Source organism: Delphinapterus leucas, chromosome 12 (genome assembly GCF_059928025.1).
Source record: "Delphinapterus leucas isolate spDelLeu-1000000601 "Yukka" chromosome 12, BTC_Dleu_Yukka2, whole genome shotgun sequence".
Taxonomy (NCBI): Eukaryota; Metazoa; Chordata; class Mammalia; order Artiodactyla; family Monodontidae; genus Delphinapterus; species Delphinapterus leucas.
In genome coordinates this window covers 72,026,472-72,044,904 of record NC_143140.1, presented here as the reverse complement: position 1 = coordinate 72,044,904, position 18,433 = coordinate 72,026,472, and the positions used below count along the sequence as shown (strand labels likewise).

Sequence of the window (18,433 nt, the reverse complement as noted above, 5' to 3'; positions counted from 1 at the left end):
CATTATATGGTGAATGAAGAGGAGGTTATTTTTCTGAGGAGGATTAAGGAACAGGTTGAAGGCTTGAGATGGTGGGAAAGACTTGGAAAAGTCACTGTGGAAGGTGGGAAAGCCTGCAACTAAAGAAAAAGCAACTGCTTCCCCAGGGCTTACCTGAGTAAAGGCAGTTACCTGAGTAAGACGTGGGGTCTGAGGTCACGCCAATTAGCATGTACATGAAGATGGCACTAAACCCAGTGCCAAAAGAGCTGTCTAAATTTTTATTTCAAATTTTAGGACAAAACCAAACAATGACATCAGAATTAAAGTGTTTCTACCATCTCCTTTTTGTTATGCCATGTTTCTTCTTTTTCCTTGATTCCTATAAGAAACTTGACACTAATTAAGCTAGCATAAGAAGGTGGTAAAAAAAGAAGATGAATCATAGACCACACTGGAAATAAACCAAGAAATAAGAAAAACTGATCTCTGCCCCAAAGAACAACAATGGTGAAAAACTGCGCTAGCAAAGGGGCTATGTACTGAGAGTTTAAATATTTTTTAAAGGACAAAACATGGAGTCTGATAAGATGTACCAGCTGCTTCTCTTTTCTAAGACATTTGCCCAGGAGACAGCTACTAAAGCTTGAGTGTATTTCTCTCTTGCTGTGTCACAGGATGTTCCTCTCCCCTCCCCACCCCCTCCCTGTTCTCCTGCTGCGCGTGTGTGTGTGTGTGTGTGTGTGTGTGTGTGTGTGTGTGTGTGTGTGTGTGTTTGGTTTCTCTCTCCCTCGTAAGAACTCAGCCCCCGCCTGTCTCCTGCTGTTGCTGCTGCTTGACTAGCTTGCTGCCTCTTGCCTCTCCTTTCTCTCTCTGCTTAGCACCTTGCCTTCTGGTAAGTATGACAAACACTCCCCCGAGCCCTGTGAGATGATGTAGGGTGCGGTTTGTGGTGTTCAAAACTTGCAACTTTGAGACTGCCAGTGAACTGTTGAAGAACTTTCCATTGTTTTATTTACAATTAAAATGTGTTGCTCAGGAAGGGATGTATGTGTGGTAATCTGTTGGGACTGCCAGGACAAGTGAAAAATTCTCTCTCAGAGGAGGCAAAAGATGGGCAATGAAGTTTATAGAAGATAAAACAGAAATAATTTCTTGCTGTAAAACTGATTGATATAGAAAGAGAATTTAAAAGTAACAGAGTTCTTTGACTGTTTTTTTCCTCTTGTGGATCTGTCTTGAGGCTACTTTTAGGAATTGAGTTGTCCTGTGGTTTACAACAACTCAGTTATTCTGTTTTAAAGTAAATGTGCAGCATGAGTTTAAAGGAGATCCATGGACTTAATATAAAAAAATCAATGATTATGGCCTCTGATGAATGAAGAATAAATCAAATACAAACAAAACGCTTGCATTTAGACTAACCACACTAAAATTCCTATGGACAATCGGTTTTAAATTCATTGCTTTAAAGTTTGGTTTACTTTAGATTTTATTTCATCCTCAGGAGGCTCCTTAACACTTTAAAACCCACATATGGATTTAAACCAATAAATGTTTACTGTTTTCAATTTGATTTAAAAAGTATTCTCTTCCCTTGATTTCCAAAGACGAAGTGCTAAAGGCCAGGGCTCCTTTTAGAAGAGCTTAAAATAGCTTCTGGCTGGACAGCAGGTGCCATGTGTCTTTCTCCAAGTTCAGGGGAAGCATAAGTTATATATAGATGTGTGTGCCCAACAAGCAGGGGTCAGGATAAAGAATTCCAGTGATGAAGACAATGAAGCTGTTTACTGCATCGTTTGATAATAAAGATGGTGAATTAAAATAAATGAGAGAAAAAAGTACTTCCTTCAAAGTTAATGAGTATTTGGTGAGGGCCACAGGTAGGTGGCAATGTCTGTACATTGAATTTTCTGTTCTTGTTTGCATTCGAGCATTGGACATTGCCTGCCCTAAGAACCAGAGGAGGAAGCTGCATAGTACATGGAGCAGTATGTTTTAGTTTTCGCTTTCATGCCACCACAACAGCAAAACCTGTGTGTTATTAGGACCCTGTCGTAATTGTATGCTGCTAATTAGCAGCATCACCGTTAAATATTATTTACAAATAAAGTGCACCATAACTTAAAGGTCTAAGCCAAAGGTACTGCAACACTAGAAATGGTGATAGCCAGAAACCCTCAACCCATTCCTCACCCCCTATTTCCAAAGAGCCCATATTATACCTGGATTATTCCCCTAGTTCATTCCCTCCCTGCTTTTTAGACATTTCTATTTCTTAAAAAGTATTGTTATCCTAGAGCTCCTTGACTGAGACAAGAAAGTTGTAATCTGTTTTTTTTCTAAAAGAAAGTCAGTTTTTATATCAGAACAAAAAGGTATAGAAACTCAAGGAATTGTTATTATGAGCATCACCATGTTTCCATACAAGTTCATTAGTTAATTTATACCTTTCCTCATTCTCTCTTATCCCAAAAATGAGGCTGGTTTGAACCTCAGAAAATAAAAAGTGTTTTTCTGATTGATAATTCCATGTTGCTCATTTGGGAAAAGGAAAATACCAGACAAGCAAGTATCTCCTGTATCCAATATAATAATTCATTTATATTGATGGACTCATACTAATCAATATGGATTAAAATAGAGTTTAGAATGTTATCATTATGAATGATTTTAGTAAGGTCAATGGCTCTTGTATTCAATGTTTTAACTTTGGGGAAAAAAGCACCAATTTAAATTTAAACATTAAATGTATATATCTATGTATTTATAACGATTGTAAATCTACACAGAATTATATAAGAGAATGGTAACACAAACTGGCTATTCTAAGCAAAATGACAAATATGACCATGAAAAACGGTATCTTGAATTACTCTGTTAACATCAGTAATAGGAGATACTATCGGAATTTAAAGACCAAAACCAAAAATATGCTAATGGTATGACTCGATTTGGAAAGATGCTTCTCACTGTTCCTACTCAACTAACTGCAGTATTGATGGTTTGTGGAAGTACGTTCATTCTATGTTAGAAACTGTAATTAGCAGGTGCCCATGTGGGAATAGCCTTACCATTTACCTGTAACTGGGTTAACCACATCAACGCTGGCTGTGCTTACCACCAGATACCACTCCCAGTATGGAGACCAATCAGTCTGTACAGCTGTCGGGGGAGCCACAGTCAACACCTGTGGGGGACAGTTCAGTATTGCCCAGTCAAAATGGCCTTGAGAAGCAAGATGATCAGGATTCCTCAACCCCACTCCTAGCACCTGAGGAGGAGGCAGGTGTGCAGCCTGAACAGGGAGCCCACGATATCTCTGAAGAACTGAACCGACAACTGGAAGACATCATTAACACGTACGGGTCTGCTGTCGGCGCGGCAGGGAAAGAGGGTCCCACCACGGCCAAGGAGCAGCCTGAGAACACAGCACCACCTGACAATGAGGACAGGGCCTGCGAGGAGGCCGCTGAAGAGACGGAGAGAGAACCTCCGGCCTCTGGAGAGCCGCCCACATCCAAAGAGCCTGTCAGCAATAAAGAGCAAAAACTGGAGAAGAAAATTCTAAAAGGATTAGGCAAGTAGTTACGTTCTAATGTATGACTTTTCTTTGAATTATTCCTAAAAAGGGGCACTTCCTCCGATCTTGCTAAGAGCCACATCTCATATCTGGATTTTACCACAGTAGCTTCCTTCAGGATCACCAGTACCTTACTGCACTTATCCTCAGCCCCTTAGTAGTGTGTTCCATTACTACATACATAAAATATTTTTTAACTTAACAAAGCTCTTCAGAAATGTATTAATTATAGAATGTTGAAAATCTCAGAAAACAATTTTACTCTCATTAGTTCACTGGTTCAGCAAATATTTACTAATGCCTAGTCTTTATGAGGTACACAAAGATAAAAAAGTCTTTGGTTAAGGAGCTCTAGGTCTGGAGAGAAAAATAAACAGGTACACTAATTGTTATATAGGATAAGTGCTACAACAGGCACAGGAAAATTGTTAGGAGAGCATGGAGGATTGGTAACACCAAAAATGGCTGTGAAAGAAGGATGAGAGAGTTAATTTTTTAGCTATAAGTGAGAGCATGTTACTGCACATAGGAGCGTCCCTCTGCTTGTCTTGGTGAATTTCACTGAAACACTCACTACAATCACCACCTCCTATGTGATACATTCCCTGACATGCCCAGGTAGAGTTAGCATCACCTTCCGTCGTTCTCCATGAAATTTTCTGCAGCAATCATTTGTTTATATACCTGCCTCCCAAGCTGGAGGGAGAATCTATTGAGACAGTGGTCACATCTTACTCGTTTCTGGAAGACAGTGTGGAAAAGTAAAAGATCATGGGCACTGGAGTCAGACTCCAGTGGACAAGTTAAGTGTAAACCCCAAAGTATGTCTATGCTGTCATAGGACCTCACTTTGGCGCGTGAAACCACTGCTGGCAACGCTTTCAAGAAGGGCTAAAGGACACATTCAGACAGCTACTTTACCTACTTAGCATAAAGATTAACCCAGATAACACCAAGTTCTAAAGTGCAAGATTAGAATCACTTTAGTGTTTTGGAACTCTGGGAAACAGAATAAAGTTGCTCTGTGTTGCAGAGCTATTTTTTCTTCCCTATCCAAGGCATCTCAGAAACAACCTTTTACATTAGTCATGGTTAAACTTTCCATAATATAAAACAAAATCACATCGCAGAGGTAAATGATTTTAAGTATTCCTAACCAGGAAAGTTCTTTGGCTTTATCACTTTGAAACTACTTCTACATAGGAATTCCTATGTGTTATAATGGGGGGGATAGGTATGAAGAAAGCAGGGGTGAAGTTAAACATGACCAATTTTGGTTTCTATTCTGTCTTCCATGAGTTATTTCAAAGTCTGTATTAACCTCATACTTACCAAATAATCAAAAAAATTCTTAGAGAAAGAAAAAATTTCACAACTAATTCTGCCACTTTCAATAAGTTACCAAAGTTCAACTGAATGTTTATCAGAACCAATGTTTGTGATCAGAGTGCCCAGGTGGGTCCACTCTAATTACATGTGTATAAGCTGCTGACACTTTCATGCTGTTCCTCTGAACACTATCAGTATATTCTTCTAAACATTGTACTATTTCAGCTATATTATGAGTTAAAACAATATTTTTTTAAATTAATTAATTATTTTTGGCTGTGTTGGGTCTTCGTTTCTGTGCGAGGGCTTTCTCTAGTTGCAGCGAGCGGGGGCCACTCTTCATCACGGTGCACGGGCCTCTCACTATCGCAGCCTCTCTTGTTGCGGAGCACAGGCTCCAGACACGCAGGCTCAGTAGTTGTGGCTCGCAGGCCCAGTTGCTCTGCGGCATGTGGGATCCTCCCAGACCAGGGCCCGAACCCATGTCCCCTGCATTGGCAGGCAGATTCTCAACCACTGTGCCACCAGGGAAGCCCAAAACAATATTTTTAAGCTAATTTAAATATTTTAAACATCATTTCAATAATCTGCAAGTGGTTTTAACAGGTTTCTTGGCTATTTTTCAATTAAATGATACTACACTATGGTCTAGACCAATGATTTCAAACTTACTGTGCATTGGAATCAAATGCAGAATTTGTCAAAAATGCTGTTGCTGAGCAGAGAGATTCAGAATTGGTAGGTCTGGACTGGGGCCAAGGCACCCTGCGTAATTTTGACACAAACAGATTGCGGAAGCAATGGTTCTGATGCTTCAGAAAGTTCTTCCTCCACCCATTTGGAGAAAATATAAAGTGCCGGCTGTGGTCTTCTTTTAGAAACTATTTGAAGCTTTTATAGAATATTAGTATGTCATTCAATCCATACCTGAAGATATATCTTTAGTCTTTGCTTACATATTTGATCAAAGATGAGTCTTTAATTATTGTATGTTTATCAGATAACATTTGCTTTATTGATACATTTGAGATACTGAAATGTTCTGACTCAATAACCCCAAATTTTCCAAAATATATACTTTGGGATATTTGAGATTTCAGACCAAGCTTGTTTCCTAACTGCCAGAATTCTCTGACCTCTAATATATACAATAGTGAAAAATCTCCAATAGTGATGGGCACAGTTTACAACATTTCCTGAATTTATTGGACCAAAAACACCCATCTTTCACAGAACACCTCTGAATATTTGGGAAATGTCTCTACAACCCAAGCACTCAAGACTTGTTTTTCCTTTACAGGCTGCATATCCTCCCACAGTTAACATATTATACACTGGAGCAGCTGGGGGAACACTTTAAAATCTCTTTAGTTGGTGGAATCACTTTCTCCTTGGCATTGACCAAAACAAAAAACAGATTCCACATTAGACAGCACCATGACATGTCCTCTTAACATCTAAGTGTCCCCCTTCCTTCCCCCCGCCATCTTCCAGCTCACAAGTGTCTTATTAATCTCTTCTCTGTCAACATTACATGGGCTGCACAAGTCCCACGTAGTAAGAAGCACAAAACAATGATAAAATGTAATATCCCTTCTGATATTTAGACTGATAACTGATTGGGTAGGAATTCATATGTTTGAAGCATAAACCCACGAGAAAAACAAAGCTGATCCACAGGTCCATTCTGAGCTCAGAATCTATCTAGTCAACTCACTGATTTACTGAGAGGGAAATTAAAGCCTAGAGAGTTTTAAAGTCTGCCAAAAAAAATTATTCAACTAATTGATGTGGTTGTGAGATTAGCCATAAAGAAAGCAAGGTGCAGACCTGAAGTCACTAATATTACAGGGCCAAAGATATATAAAAATAATTGATATGTTGGTTGAGGAGCATTTAATTGAGCTACAGTTCAGTTAATTGGTTTCATCTTTCCAGTGACAGGTGAGTTTCAGTTCTACCTTCTGAGTGGCATCTTGACTAGGACATTGATTTTCTAAAATCTTTTCGGCCATTGACTTACTCTGCCTTAGAATGGTCACCTTCCCAGGTAGTCTATTTTATAAGATTTTAGCTTGATGTTTTTTCTAGTTTCACTCTGAGAAGGAAATAAACTGTTGCTTTGATATAAATACTAAATTTTCTGGAAGAAATGGTAGAAAACCAGAAGAATTTAGGAGAGAGAGGAATCCACAGAGACTGAAGGGTCCATGAGTAAATTCATAGAGAAGCTCAAACTTAGGCCAGATCCTGAAAGGAAAGGAGGGTTTAGAGGAGTAAGTGAAGTAAGAGAAAAAAAAAATTTGTCTTGGGCAAAATGATGAGTACTTTCTTCTGACCCAAGTTGGGAATGGATGTATTTATTTCTTACTGCTTTTTCTGATATTATTCTTTTTTATTGTAAGGTTTTGCTTTATTTTGTTTTCCCTGGAATAATCTCCTCATTATTAGGCTCAAAGTTGTTTTCTTTTTAAGAAAGTTTTCTTTACAGTTATAGCTAAGAAATTGCTAGCACCTTAAACACATAAAGCCGATTTTTCCTCTTGTGTCAGACACTGTCACCAAATGACCCCATTTCCTAAAATTGTAAATTATAGCCTTTCTTAGAAGATGAGTGGGTCTCTGTCTATCCCCCTCCTCAACATAATCCCACACAGCACTCTAGTCCAGTGAAACCAATGGAAGTTTACAAATTAAGCTCTCTGATGTTACAAAGTTACGTATTCCATACATGCTTGTCTCCAGTTTCTTGGATTTTTTTGTTGAAATCATTTTTGAAGGGCAGACTGATGCATCTGAATGTTAAACTTCTATACAAAATAAGAGAATATGAGAGCAGAAAGACACCCCAGTGAGTGTGACAATTAAAAAAAAACAAAAAGCATCTGTTCTCATCATTAAAGAACACAAAAGGGGGAGAAGATACTGAATGTGGAGAGAAAAAGAGGCCCACGGGACTCACTCAAGACACGATACGGTTTTCTACGTCGATACTCACACTGAGAGGTATGCTAAGCATACATTAAATGTCACAGGGGAGGGGAAGACCTGTCTTTCCTCTAGCTGATCACAGAGTTGTCTTCTGGACAGCGTTTACTTGACTTACATGATATTAGTGCACAGGTTGGCTTTGTTCCATTATTACCAAGATTTACTAAACACTTGCCATGGGCCAAACACTGTGTGGGGTCCTGGGCCAAATCTGACCAACAGTGCAGTCTCTTGCCTTTAATGGATGATCCTCCAACTCAGGACAGCAGTCATCATGTGAGCACAAACTGAAGACAAGGGTGAGGGGATGGCCTGACCAACACAAGTCTGTCCCTGCTGCTACAGAAATCACTCAAAGCCATGCCTGGTGGCGGCGGAGCGCAGAGCTTACCAGTTTAAAGGCAGTGTTATGCCACCGGCCATATTGGATTGCTGGTGGGGCACCACTCACCCCCACCTTCTCCCCTGTCTCAGACTGTGTCTCTAATCTGAGCTGATTCACTGGGCAAATATAGATGAAACCAGCTGTTAGGAATGAGGTCACTTTTTTCAAAAAAAGTTTCCTTTCATTTCTCTAGGTTTCCCTGGCATCAAAATTCCACATGGGAGTGGAGTGCTTTAGAGCAAGTAGACAAACCTTGGATTCAAGCCTTGGCTCTGCCAGTACTGATTATGTAACTTTGGACTTCTCTGGGCTTTCGATTCTTAATCTATAAAATTAACAGTTGTCTGGGTGCTCTCTGAAGTTCCTTCTAGACCTAAAATTCTTTGATGCCGTTAGAGTTATCAGTTTGAGCAAATGAAAATACAAGCTGCCCAGGGAACTTTGAATTTCAGATAAACAAACCATTATTTTTTACTACGAGTGTGTCCCATGTCCTGTATTTCATCTGGCAATCCTAATTCCATGATATATCTGCCTCTCCAGGATGAAAGCAAAAATTCCAGCAAAGGAGACATGGCTGTTCTTGGGGGAGAGGTTGTCAAAGTTGTTAATATTCTTAAGCAGATTTATATCAGGAAACTTGGGCTCCACTGTATGGTCTGACCTCCCAACCCTGATTAGAAAGGGTGGCTGTCACAGGTGGGTGAGGATGGGGAAGCTGCTCCACCTTGGCCCTACTGTTTGCAAAGATACATTCAGTGGTACATACACGTAGGCCTCAGGGTCTGGCTCCTGCCTACAATGCTCAGCCCAGTGGGCACTGAAAGACAAGATTTCCAGGCATCACAGAAAGGCTAACCAGGCAGTTTGACCTGAAGAGGACAAAAGGAAGAACAATGGGGAAAGAAAAGAAAGAATCTGAGGCTCACTGTCAAATAATCATGAACAGATGAGTTTTTAAATGTAGCATAAACTCCAGCTGGAAACAAAATAAAACTGCCAACAGAGATTAAGGCCTGGGTGAGAGAAGGGAAGACCCAGGGAAGCTAAATCTGCAGCCAGAGAGACACAAAAAGGCCTGTGAAAAAGGCCCTGCATGTCTTGGGTCCATTTTCTCTATATTTTGACTTTATTCCCCACTTGTTAGGAAATACAATCAGAGTCATTCCACCCAAACTTCATGGAGTAGGCTCATGCACAGAAACAAGAGAATTGGTTCTCCCTCCCCCCCCACAAAAGAACAAAGAGGTACTAAAGGAACAAAGCCAAAAAATGGGCAGACTGAACTGTCATGTTTCTCTGCTTTGGGCTGGAATTTTAACAGCTCCATGTATTAATGCTGGCTGTTTCACAGTAGTCAGATACTTGGATAGGCTGGTTTGCTTCTTTTCTTAGATAATTAACATGGGGAAGTGGATGATTTATTCTTTCATAAAGTCAGTGTTTTTTATTCTTTTGAATATTTTCAGAATGTTTAAAATCCCTTGGAATATTTAGAACATGGGGGGAAGTAACAAGAATGGATTCTTGGGATGAAAATTTGGAGACTACCCTTATAGCAGACATTTATTGAGAATCTACCATGAGCCTGACACTGTACCACACATTTTTACAAACTTCTCATCTAATCACTTATTCTGCAAAATAGGTATCATTCCTTCATACAGGGGAAAAAAACCAAAATTACATCTGCGGCTCAGACAAGTGAAGTGGCTTGGCCAAGGTTGGATAGCAGCTAACAAGCAGACAACCTGAGATTCTAACTCTTATCATTTGACATCAAGTTCAACACTTATTTTTTAAAATGTCTTTATGGTCTTTGTTTTCTTTTAAGGCAAAGAAGCCAATCTGCTAATGCAAAATCTGAACAAGTTGCAAACTCCTGAGGAAAAGCTTGATTTTTTATTCAAGAAGTATGCTGAATTGGTAAGTTCTTGGATTAGCCCTTTTTGTCAGAAAGATTCAAGCTCTGGTTAGAGCTGAGAAAAGGATGCTGTTAGTTTTTCAGGTATATCATTATAGCTGGTTACCTCAGACAAATCAAAGCCAGAATTCATAAAGGCAGAGTTTTTAAAAAAGAAGTAAATAAATAAAAAGAAACAGGAAAACTGAGGAATAACAGCAAAAGGAAGAAAGAGGATACAGTTGGAGTCTACTCCACCTTCAATTATGTGCATAATTTGGGAGATGGAAGAATCATAATTAAAAATTGTGAATATTTAAAAGTTATTTTTGCCTTTGCAATAAAACAGAAATATACTAGAATAAAGGCAAACTTTCATCCGGTTCTTGTACACAGATTTTTTGAGGGGGTGGTCCCCTCAAGAAGGCAGAGGGTTGAGTTAATCCCACCCCTCAGTTTGTGACACATTCTCATTTATTCTTGATGACTTTATTGATTGATTCATTCATTCATTCTCTTTGATCTACATTCTTCTCCTTGTCCCCCACGATGGCAAAGCATTTGACATGGATTGTTTTGTTTCCAGTTATAGGTCCTCCCATGCAGTCTGCCTCTCTATAAGGTAGGACCACTGGCAGGAAGGGAAGCCACTCCCAGACTTCAGAGAATCTGTGAAGTGGATGGTCTCCTCGCCAGTACTCTTATAATAGGCCAGTTGGAAGAAAGAGGAGGGTTTAGTGAAGCCAGCCCCCCTAGTTTCAGTGAACCCTCACAAAAACTGGCTAAAGGAGTAGCACCTGAGGTCCGTGCACCACCCCTGAGGTGTACGAGACCCACTGAGGAGATGTGGTGTCCTCTCAAGTGAGGCTGGGCAATGTACCTCTCTCTCATTTCTGCTTCTTTCCCTCATTTTTTTCCACTTTCTTATTTCTTTTGGAGAAGCAGTGACAGGAAAATGAAACTTAAGCCCCTACACACAACAAAACAATTCCTCCAGGCAGGAGATTGAACTGCCCCTGAAGGCAGATTTACCTTACAGCAAAGAAGCTTAAAGAGTCAGTGCCTCTCACTTGTATGGGCCCCTCTGAGGCCCTGAACATAATTCTCTTTTTTAAATTTTTTCCTTTTTTTTTTTTTTTTAAAGAAGGTCTCCAAAACTGAGACCCACAAACCCCTCAGGTCTCTGGCTGCATCTTATCCCTATTGATGGAGTAGAGTTTAGTGAGTGACTTGTTTTCCTTCTTTTTTTACTCTAATTTTAGCACTGTGATCCCTATTTATCTTTCCTTTCTTCCTTGTACCTCAATGCGTCCTGTTATGCTGAACTGTCATGCAACAGACCCAGAGAAATTCTGAAACCCTGAATGACTAGTGATTGCTTAACTCTACCAACAATACTTTTATTTTTTAATCACATAAACCACATCACAATAATATAAGGAAAATGCTGAATATACAAGTAAAAATATCTCTAATCCTACAATCTAAAACACAATCGTTGATTTATCTGTCTTCCTTTCCAGTTCTGCCATACATTCAGAGATACCTTTTGCATAACTACCATCATAAGGTGCATATAATTTAGTATCTGTTTTTTTGGCTCATATGACAGACATTTTCCCATGTACTTTGTAGTCTTCATAATTATATTTTGTCAAAGCTATGTAATTTTCCATTAATTGACTTTATCTACTGGTTCTCTAATTTGGGGACATTTAGACTCCTTCCAGTGTTTGTTTTACCAAACATTCATGCAGTGAACATCATCATGCATGAGATCTGTTCGTTCTCTTTTATGATCCTAGGAAAAAGTTTCAGAATTGGGATTACTAAATCAAGCAGTATAAATGCTTTTTTTAATGGCCATATTGTTTTCCAAAAGAATGGTAGAAATTTATAAAGCAAGTATTAGTGTATCAATTTTATTGCAACTTGTTTAACATTGGCTGTTAACCACTCATGAGCAATTTCAGTGCCATAAAATGGTAGGTGTCAAATTTAATATTTTTCCCCAAAACCTGGCCCCATCCTCACCTGTCCATCCTTGCTCTTTGCAATAATTACTACATTGATTTCCCTTTGCCCTTCAATTTACTCACTCATACCAAGGCCATTCATATTTAGTTCCTAGTGCCATGTTCCATACTTGGATGAACCAGGCATCTTTCTAGACTACTACTCTTTATGGTGCTGTAGCCCCACAGCAGATTATCGGGAAAAAACCACTTACGCAGTCCTTCCAAGATTTTCTTCATGAGCCAGGGCTGTTCACCCTGGTCTCCAGGAACTCCCCAAGCCCACTCACTCTCCTAGCCAAGAAGTCAACCCCACAGAGGTTATTTTTCCAGAAATTCTACTCAATTCAAGTCTTACTATACTTTGGCATTTGTATCATACCCTATAATAAACTTTTAAACTCAAAATATCATTCTAGAAAAAATGAATAAGAGAAAATTGACCCCCAAACCCCATCACATATCCTTTTCAGAAAGGAAAAATTATGAAGAATTTCAATCTTTTACTTGGACACTTAAAAGCTATTTTCCCTGCTCACTGATTCAGATATTAATACAGAGAGTGTATGAAATAGAAGTGTTAACATAGAATAAATCATTAAATTCAAGGCTGTGAATCAAACTGTCACCCTAGCTCACCCATCCTTACAGATTCTAAATCCTGTAATATCATCAACTATTGTATTTACTAATAAATAAGGATAAGTTCATTAATAAATAAGGACACCTCATGACTAAATTAAGAAATGATTAATTTCTAGTTTATTAATTTCTAGTAGTTACAACGTTACTAACTACTTGGCATTAATTTTACTTTTTTAACTTAATAGTAAAAAAGAGAGAACAAGAGAAATTCCAGATAAAAATCTTATATGCCTGTTAGAATTGTACAGAAGACACATGTCTAAGGGTATTATTAAATCACAAGGCCAGCATTTGACTGAAGTTGACCCAGCTGCAATACGTTTGCTTTCATTCATTAAGAGACCCCATATGCATTCACATAAATCTGAAGTATGGAACAAAATTAGCCACACTCTAAAAAAAAATCGTCAGCAAGTTAAGGGGTTCTATTTAGAGCAAAGCAAGACAGACCTAGCTATATTTCAGATGTGTATGATCCTGCCTTAAAACTGGAACATTTAAATGGCCAGTGAGGTATAGCACAAATCCTCTCTTCCAACTTATGAAACACATGCAAGGTATCCTCCTCCTGATGCTCAGATAAATCCACACATAGGGCAGTGTTCCCCCAAACAGGGGAAGCTGTGCCAACCATGGGCCAGTAGGCAATGTCTCTGGAGATACTCTGGATGTCACAGTTGGGGGTGCGACTGGCATCCGGTGGGTAGGGGCCGGGGATGTGGCTAAACAGCCTACAATGCAGGGGACAGCCTCCACAGCAAAGGACGATCTGTCCCCAAATGTCAACAGTGCTAAGGTTGAGAAACCCTGACAAATGGTTTAATCTTGCAAAGGTAAAGTCTGAACCAAAACGGCAATAACAATAACAACAACATATAAATGTCAAGAAAGGACAATAGGTCATGTAAAGTACGAACACAAGTATGAGAAGTTTCACCCCTGTCTAATAACTGTGGTGCAAAATGAGATTAGCACGAGAAATATATAATAAAATATAATTGGTTTTCCAACTGAACCTCAAGAAGGATACCAATTTCAATCGATATTTATAGTAATATGGACTTAGTTTTTCCTGATGCTAATTCTCACTAATAAGTAAAAAATGTCCTGAAGTATGAAGATAGAATATCATGTATGAATAGCCCCAGCTTAATCTGGCAAGGGTTTATCATGGACATTTCAGGCTGATGGGAGGGAGGGAGGAAAGGATTAAAATAAGATGTAAACTGAAGAAAGTGTGACAGTCCTGTTCATCTAGTTCAGAAAGAACAAATGCTTTTTCAAGACAGGGTAACTGAGACATGTATCAGGGCTCACACTGTGTGTGTATCCATTTGCATCTGGCTCTGCGAGGTACCAGGAGCACCTGGGGTCCAGAAGCACCCAGAGGCTCCCAGGCCTCTTCCTCTTCATTAGCCAACAAGGTCATTATTAGGACGAGTACCTTCCTGGCCTATGCACCATTCAGGTTCTAAGGGAACTAAGTGCAGCAGAGGAAATGGGTCTGGAAAAAGGCTCCAGCTTGTTCGTGGCCACACTGATCATCCATCTGGGATCCACACTCCTACTACGCTAGTCTCTGGAGGCTGAACCCCCAATTCCCCCCATTCCAACAAGATTTCCATAAAAATGTGTTGCCAAATTTACCAGACAAAAATACAGAACGCCCAGTTAACTCTGCATTTCAGGTAAACCAACAACCTTTTTTTTTTAAGTAAAAGCACCTTCCATGCAATACTTTGGATATACTTTTACTAAAAACGTATTCACTATTTATTTGAAATTCAAATTTAACTGGGTGTCCTACACCTTACCTGGCAGCCCTACCTCAGAACTTTAGCATCCCGAGATGGAAAGCCCAGGGGTTCATTGGTTTCATTTTCCATGCCGCCCTTGATTTCGATACTTCAGCTGTGGCTGCTGGAGAAGTGAGAGAAGAGGCCCCACCTGTGCTCAGCAGATACAAGTGTCATGGTTTATTCACCATAAGTACAGAGGGTGAGGGAGATGGGCAGGGAGCAAGGCTTGTTAAGGATACTTGCCATGTGTGCTGTTGGGTTGTGCAGTGGCTATTTCTGAAACTTCGGTGACAGATCATCAATCCTTAAGTAGTCGAGGGGTACATTCTCCGCTCCCCCTTTCTCATAACCACAGACTTCATCTTCTGTCTGCTAGGAAGCTGCTTTTCACTTTCCTTTTAAAAATAGTTACTAAAGCTTGTCTTGAGAAAGAATTGTGAAAACTAAATGTAAACCAAGCAGACACACCATTGACTATCCTCCTAACGCAAGGCATTATCATGAATTCTGAGACATGCTTCTACACTGACTGACTTCATTAGACTCAAGAAAGATAAAACTGTTTCTAGACCACCAAGAAGATCAAAGCAAAAGAGATCAATAATAAGAATAATGAAGGAAAAAAACCCATAAATGTTATGCTCTTAAAACCATATCTACAAGCACTGCCAAGTTAACATTTATGAAGTTCTTTTGATTCCAGAGAGACAGTGATAACAGCAAAACATTTTCCAAACAACCATACAGCGGTCTCTAGGCGTTTCCTCTTTGGGTCCTTTTCTATCAACTCAACAGAGATCCCTGCCATTTTCTTTCACATTTGCATCCCCACATCCAGCTGGATGAGCATCGCTCTGAGCAAAGGAAGTTAAAACTCCTACAGAAGAAACAGGCACAGATCCAAAAAGAAAAGGACCAGTTACAAGGTGAACACAGCAAAGCTATCCTTGCACGAAGCAAACTGGAGGGTCTGTGCCGGGAGCTGCAGAGACACAACAAGACACTGAAGGTATGTGTCACCGAGGCCCCACATAACACACCTTCTTGCATGCTCTGTAGGCACAGGCTTCTGCTACTTACGGTAAGGTTGTGAGTTTTAGAATCAGAGAATTGGGTTCAAATACTAGCCCTGCCACTTGCTCACCTGTAGCTTGCAATAAATTATTTTACCTCCCAAGCCTGTTACCTCATACATAAAATGAAGATTATACCAACTTTGCTGCGTGGTCAGGGAAAAATTAAATGAGGCCACACATGGAAGGTGCTCACATAGTACCTGATGTGGAGCAGACCTTTAGTAAAATGTGTGCCATTCCTCTTCCTTATGTTGAGTTTGTTTTGTTTTGTTTTTTAAGGTAGGCCTTAGTTCTACTCTTTAAAATACAAATTTATAAAAATTCAACATTTTTTGTACGATAATGAAATCTGCATGACATGAAATAAATTGACACAAAGCTGACAGAATAAGGCAAGATTCAGAGCTAAAATGTCAATAGTCACCTGAAAAAAGAAGCTACTCGAAAAAACAGTGAAGCTCTTCAAGCTTAATTATTCAATCTAAAAATAATAGACTGATCACTTCAGTCAGTCTGCATGGGTTTCATTAATTACAGCGTAAGCCTCTAGCAGTGTGGTTAATTTGATTACACACAGACACTAGCTCCATCCAGTGAAGCAAGATGCAGGGCTCTCCAAGATAATACTGCATGCATCCACAATCCCCTTTCCAGCTGAAGATCCTAAAGCTTTTGACAAACAAGAATTAATTAGATAGCAATATTCTTGTGAGATAGTTATTATTACACGTGTTTAAAAGAAGATACTTTAAGATACAGAGAGATTAAGATCATCGCTAAGTTTTTACAATGGAGTTAGGAAGAAAAATGGAAGAGGATAATGGCTCCTCATATCCCAAAACTGTTTTCCAATATCTGGGAAATGAGAGGCCAGTGTGATGAACTCTAACTCTCAAATTACGAGTTGTAGGAGATGGGCTTCTGACATCTCTTTAATCATTGCACTGGGACAATCGAAACCCAGGTTATATGGGAATGGGGTCATCATCCTCAACTTCAGATATGTAATCAAGTAATAGCACTCTGTGCTTACATAAATCTCCTGGCTTTCAGCAGTGTTGTATAGTAAGGAGATAAAAGTTAAATTTCCTTTAATGACGTGGATGGAATGATGTGGCTTGATCTCTTTGGACAGCATTCAAAGACAGAATGACGCAAGTGGCAGGAGATCCTGTAGCTATACCCACACACCCTCGGTAATGGCTTCCAGTTATGGAAATGGAATTAAGTAGCATTATTATGCCAGGACTTGTGCTGATTGCTTTTACATACACATTAGGTGTAATGTTCCATAAGTAACAATTAGCTCTAGATCATTTATGTCTTTACTGAATTTTTGTCTTGTTGCTCTATCAATTGCTGAGGGATGGGTGTAAAAAATCTCCTACTGTAATTGTGAAATTGCCTACTTCTTTCTTTTAATTACATCAATTTTTGACTATAGGAATCTTCTAGTTCAAGCTATTCATATGTCTATATGTAAATTAATAATTTATTGATTCATTAAATAAACATATACTGAATACCCATGGATTGTGTCCCAGGCACAGCACTGGTTCTAAGATGCACAGTGATGCTTGAAAAGTTTTCTTAGTTATTTCAGATTTTGTCCCTCAATTTTCTTTGCATTATTGATTTTCACTTTGAATTTTGTGCATGATGAAGAAAATTTTATCTCAGACATTGTCCAAATGATTGCATTTTCTTTACCAGTGGACTCAAATTTTATGACTGCAGTACATTTATTTTTCTCTCATTGAAAAACAATGTAATGTAAAATGCAAGATGCCATTCTGTGGGCCAGGATTGGGTGCTATGATGGTTTGACATGTGTTTAATGCCATATTAACAGCCATACCTTCTTTCTCTAGCCAGTGGCCAGTGAAAAACTCAGACTTGCTGGGTAGCATGGGGTGGTCCTTTCATTTACTCATTCATTCATGGATGGAATAGTTATGAATGCAAATGACATTCAGATCATGGAGTATAATTCTACGACTAGGAGGTTGTTGGCTTCTAAACTAATCGGGAACAATAAGGAGACAATCACTATCACATGTATATTCAACTGCTCTTAACAGACGCCAAAATCACTTTTAGTGAAATACATATAGTAAGTGTTAGCATTCAAAGTTCAGGGAAATAACATCTCCGATAGTTAATTTCTTCAGATTAGGAAGTGTAGATTTCTTCTACAATATCCCTAAGAAATTTCCACTCAATCAATGTTTATACTATGAATAAATTATTCTGATATCAGGAGTCATATTAGAGTTAGAAAATATGCAAATATTGTAGAAGAAAGGGGATACGTAATGATAAATTAAAATATTTCCAGAGCATGTATTTTCAGCATCAACTTTTATTTTGATCACATTATTCTACTGTAATAATAAAGATTTGCACAATTACTTCTGTTTCAATCGGCATTTCTTTTTAAAAATCCTGTTACATAATTTGATCATGGTAGGCAACTAAATGCAGTATAATTTTACTTGCCAACAATGAAGCAAGCTTTCATAATAACAATTAATCAGAACTAAAGGAATCCTAAAATGTCTGTAACACTTGTCAGCAGTGTCTCTATCTTTGGTATGATGTAGCAAGATTAAGCCCTTTTATTTTAAAAGAATGAGAGGAATAAGTACAACGCAAATAATTCTCAATATAGATATGGGTAAAATTTGGGTACACTGTCAGCAGTTAGCAATGAAGGGGGACTTCTGAT

General features: G+C 38.9%; 1 protein-coding gene across 3 annotated transcripts in view; it reads left to right on the top strand.

The window, feature by feature from the left end:
- The first annotated feature begins 749 nt into the window (after positions 1 to 749).
- Positions 750 to 18,433, top strand: part of TXLNB (taxilin beta) — a 43,436-nt gene continuing 25,752 nt past the window's right edge. Inside the window, exons 1-4 of one of the 3 annotated variants that reach the window (XM_089922054.1) lie at positions 751 to 874; positions 3,107 to 3,559; positions 10,102 to 10,193; positions 15,468 to 15,638. In XM_089922054.1, coding sequence (XP_089778180.1) covers positions 3,121 to 3,559; positions 10,102 to 10,193; positions 15,468 to 15,638 — 702 coding nt within the window. In that variant the 5' untranslated portion in view covers positions 751 to 874; positions 3,107 to 3,120. Of the gene's footprint in view, positions 875 to 907; positions 3,560 to 10,101; positions 10,194 to 15,467; positions 15,639 to 18,433 lie in introns of those variants that run through there. The other 2 variants (XM_089922056.1, XM_089922055.1) reach the window with 2 other exon arrangements.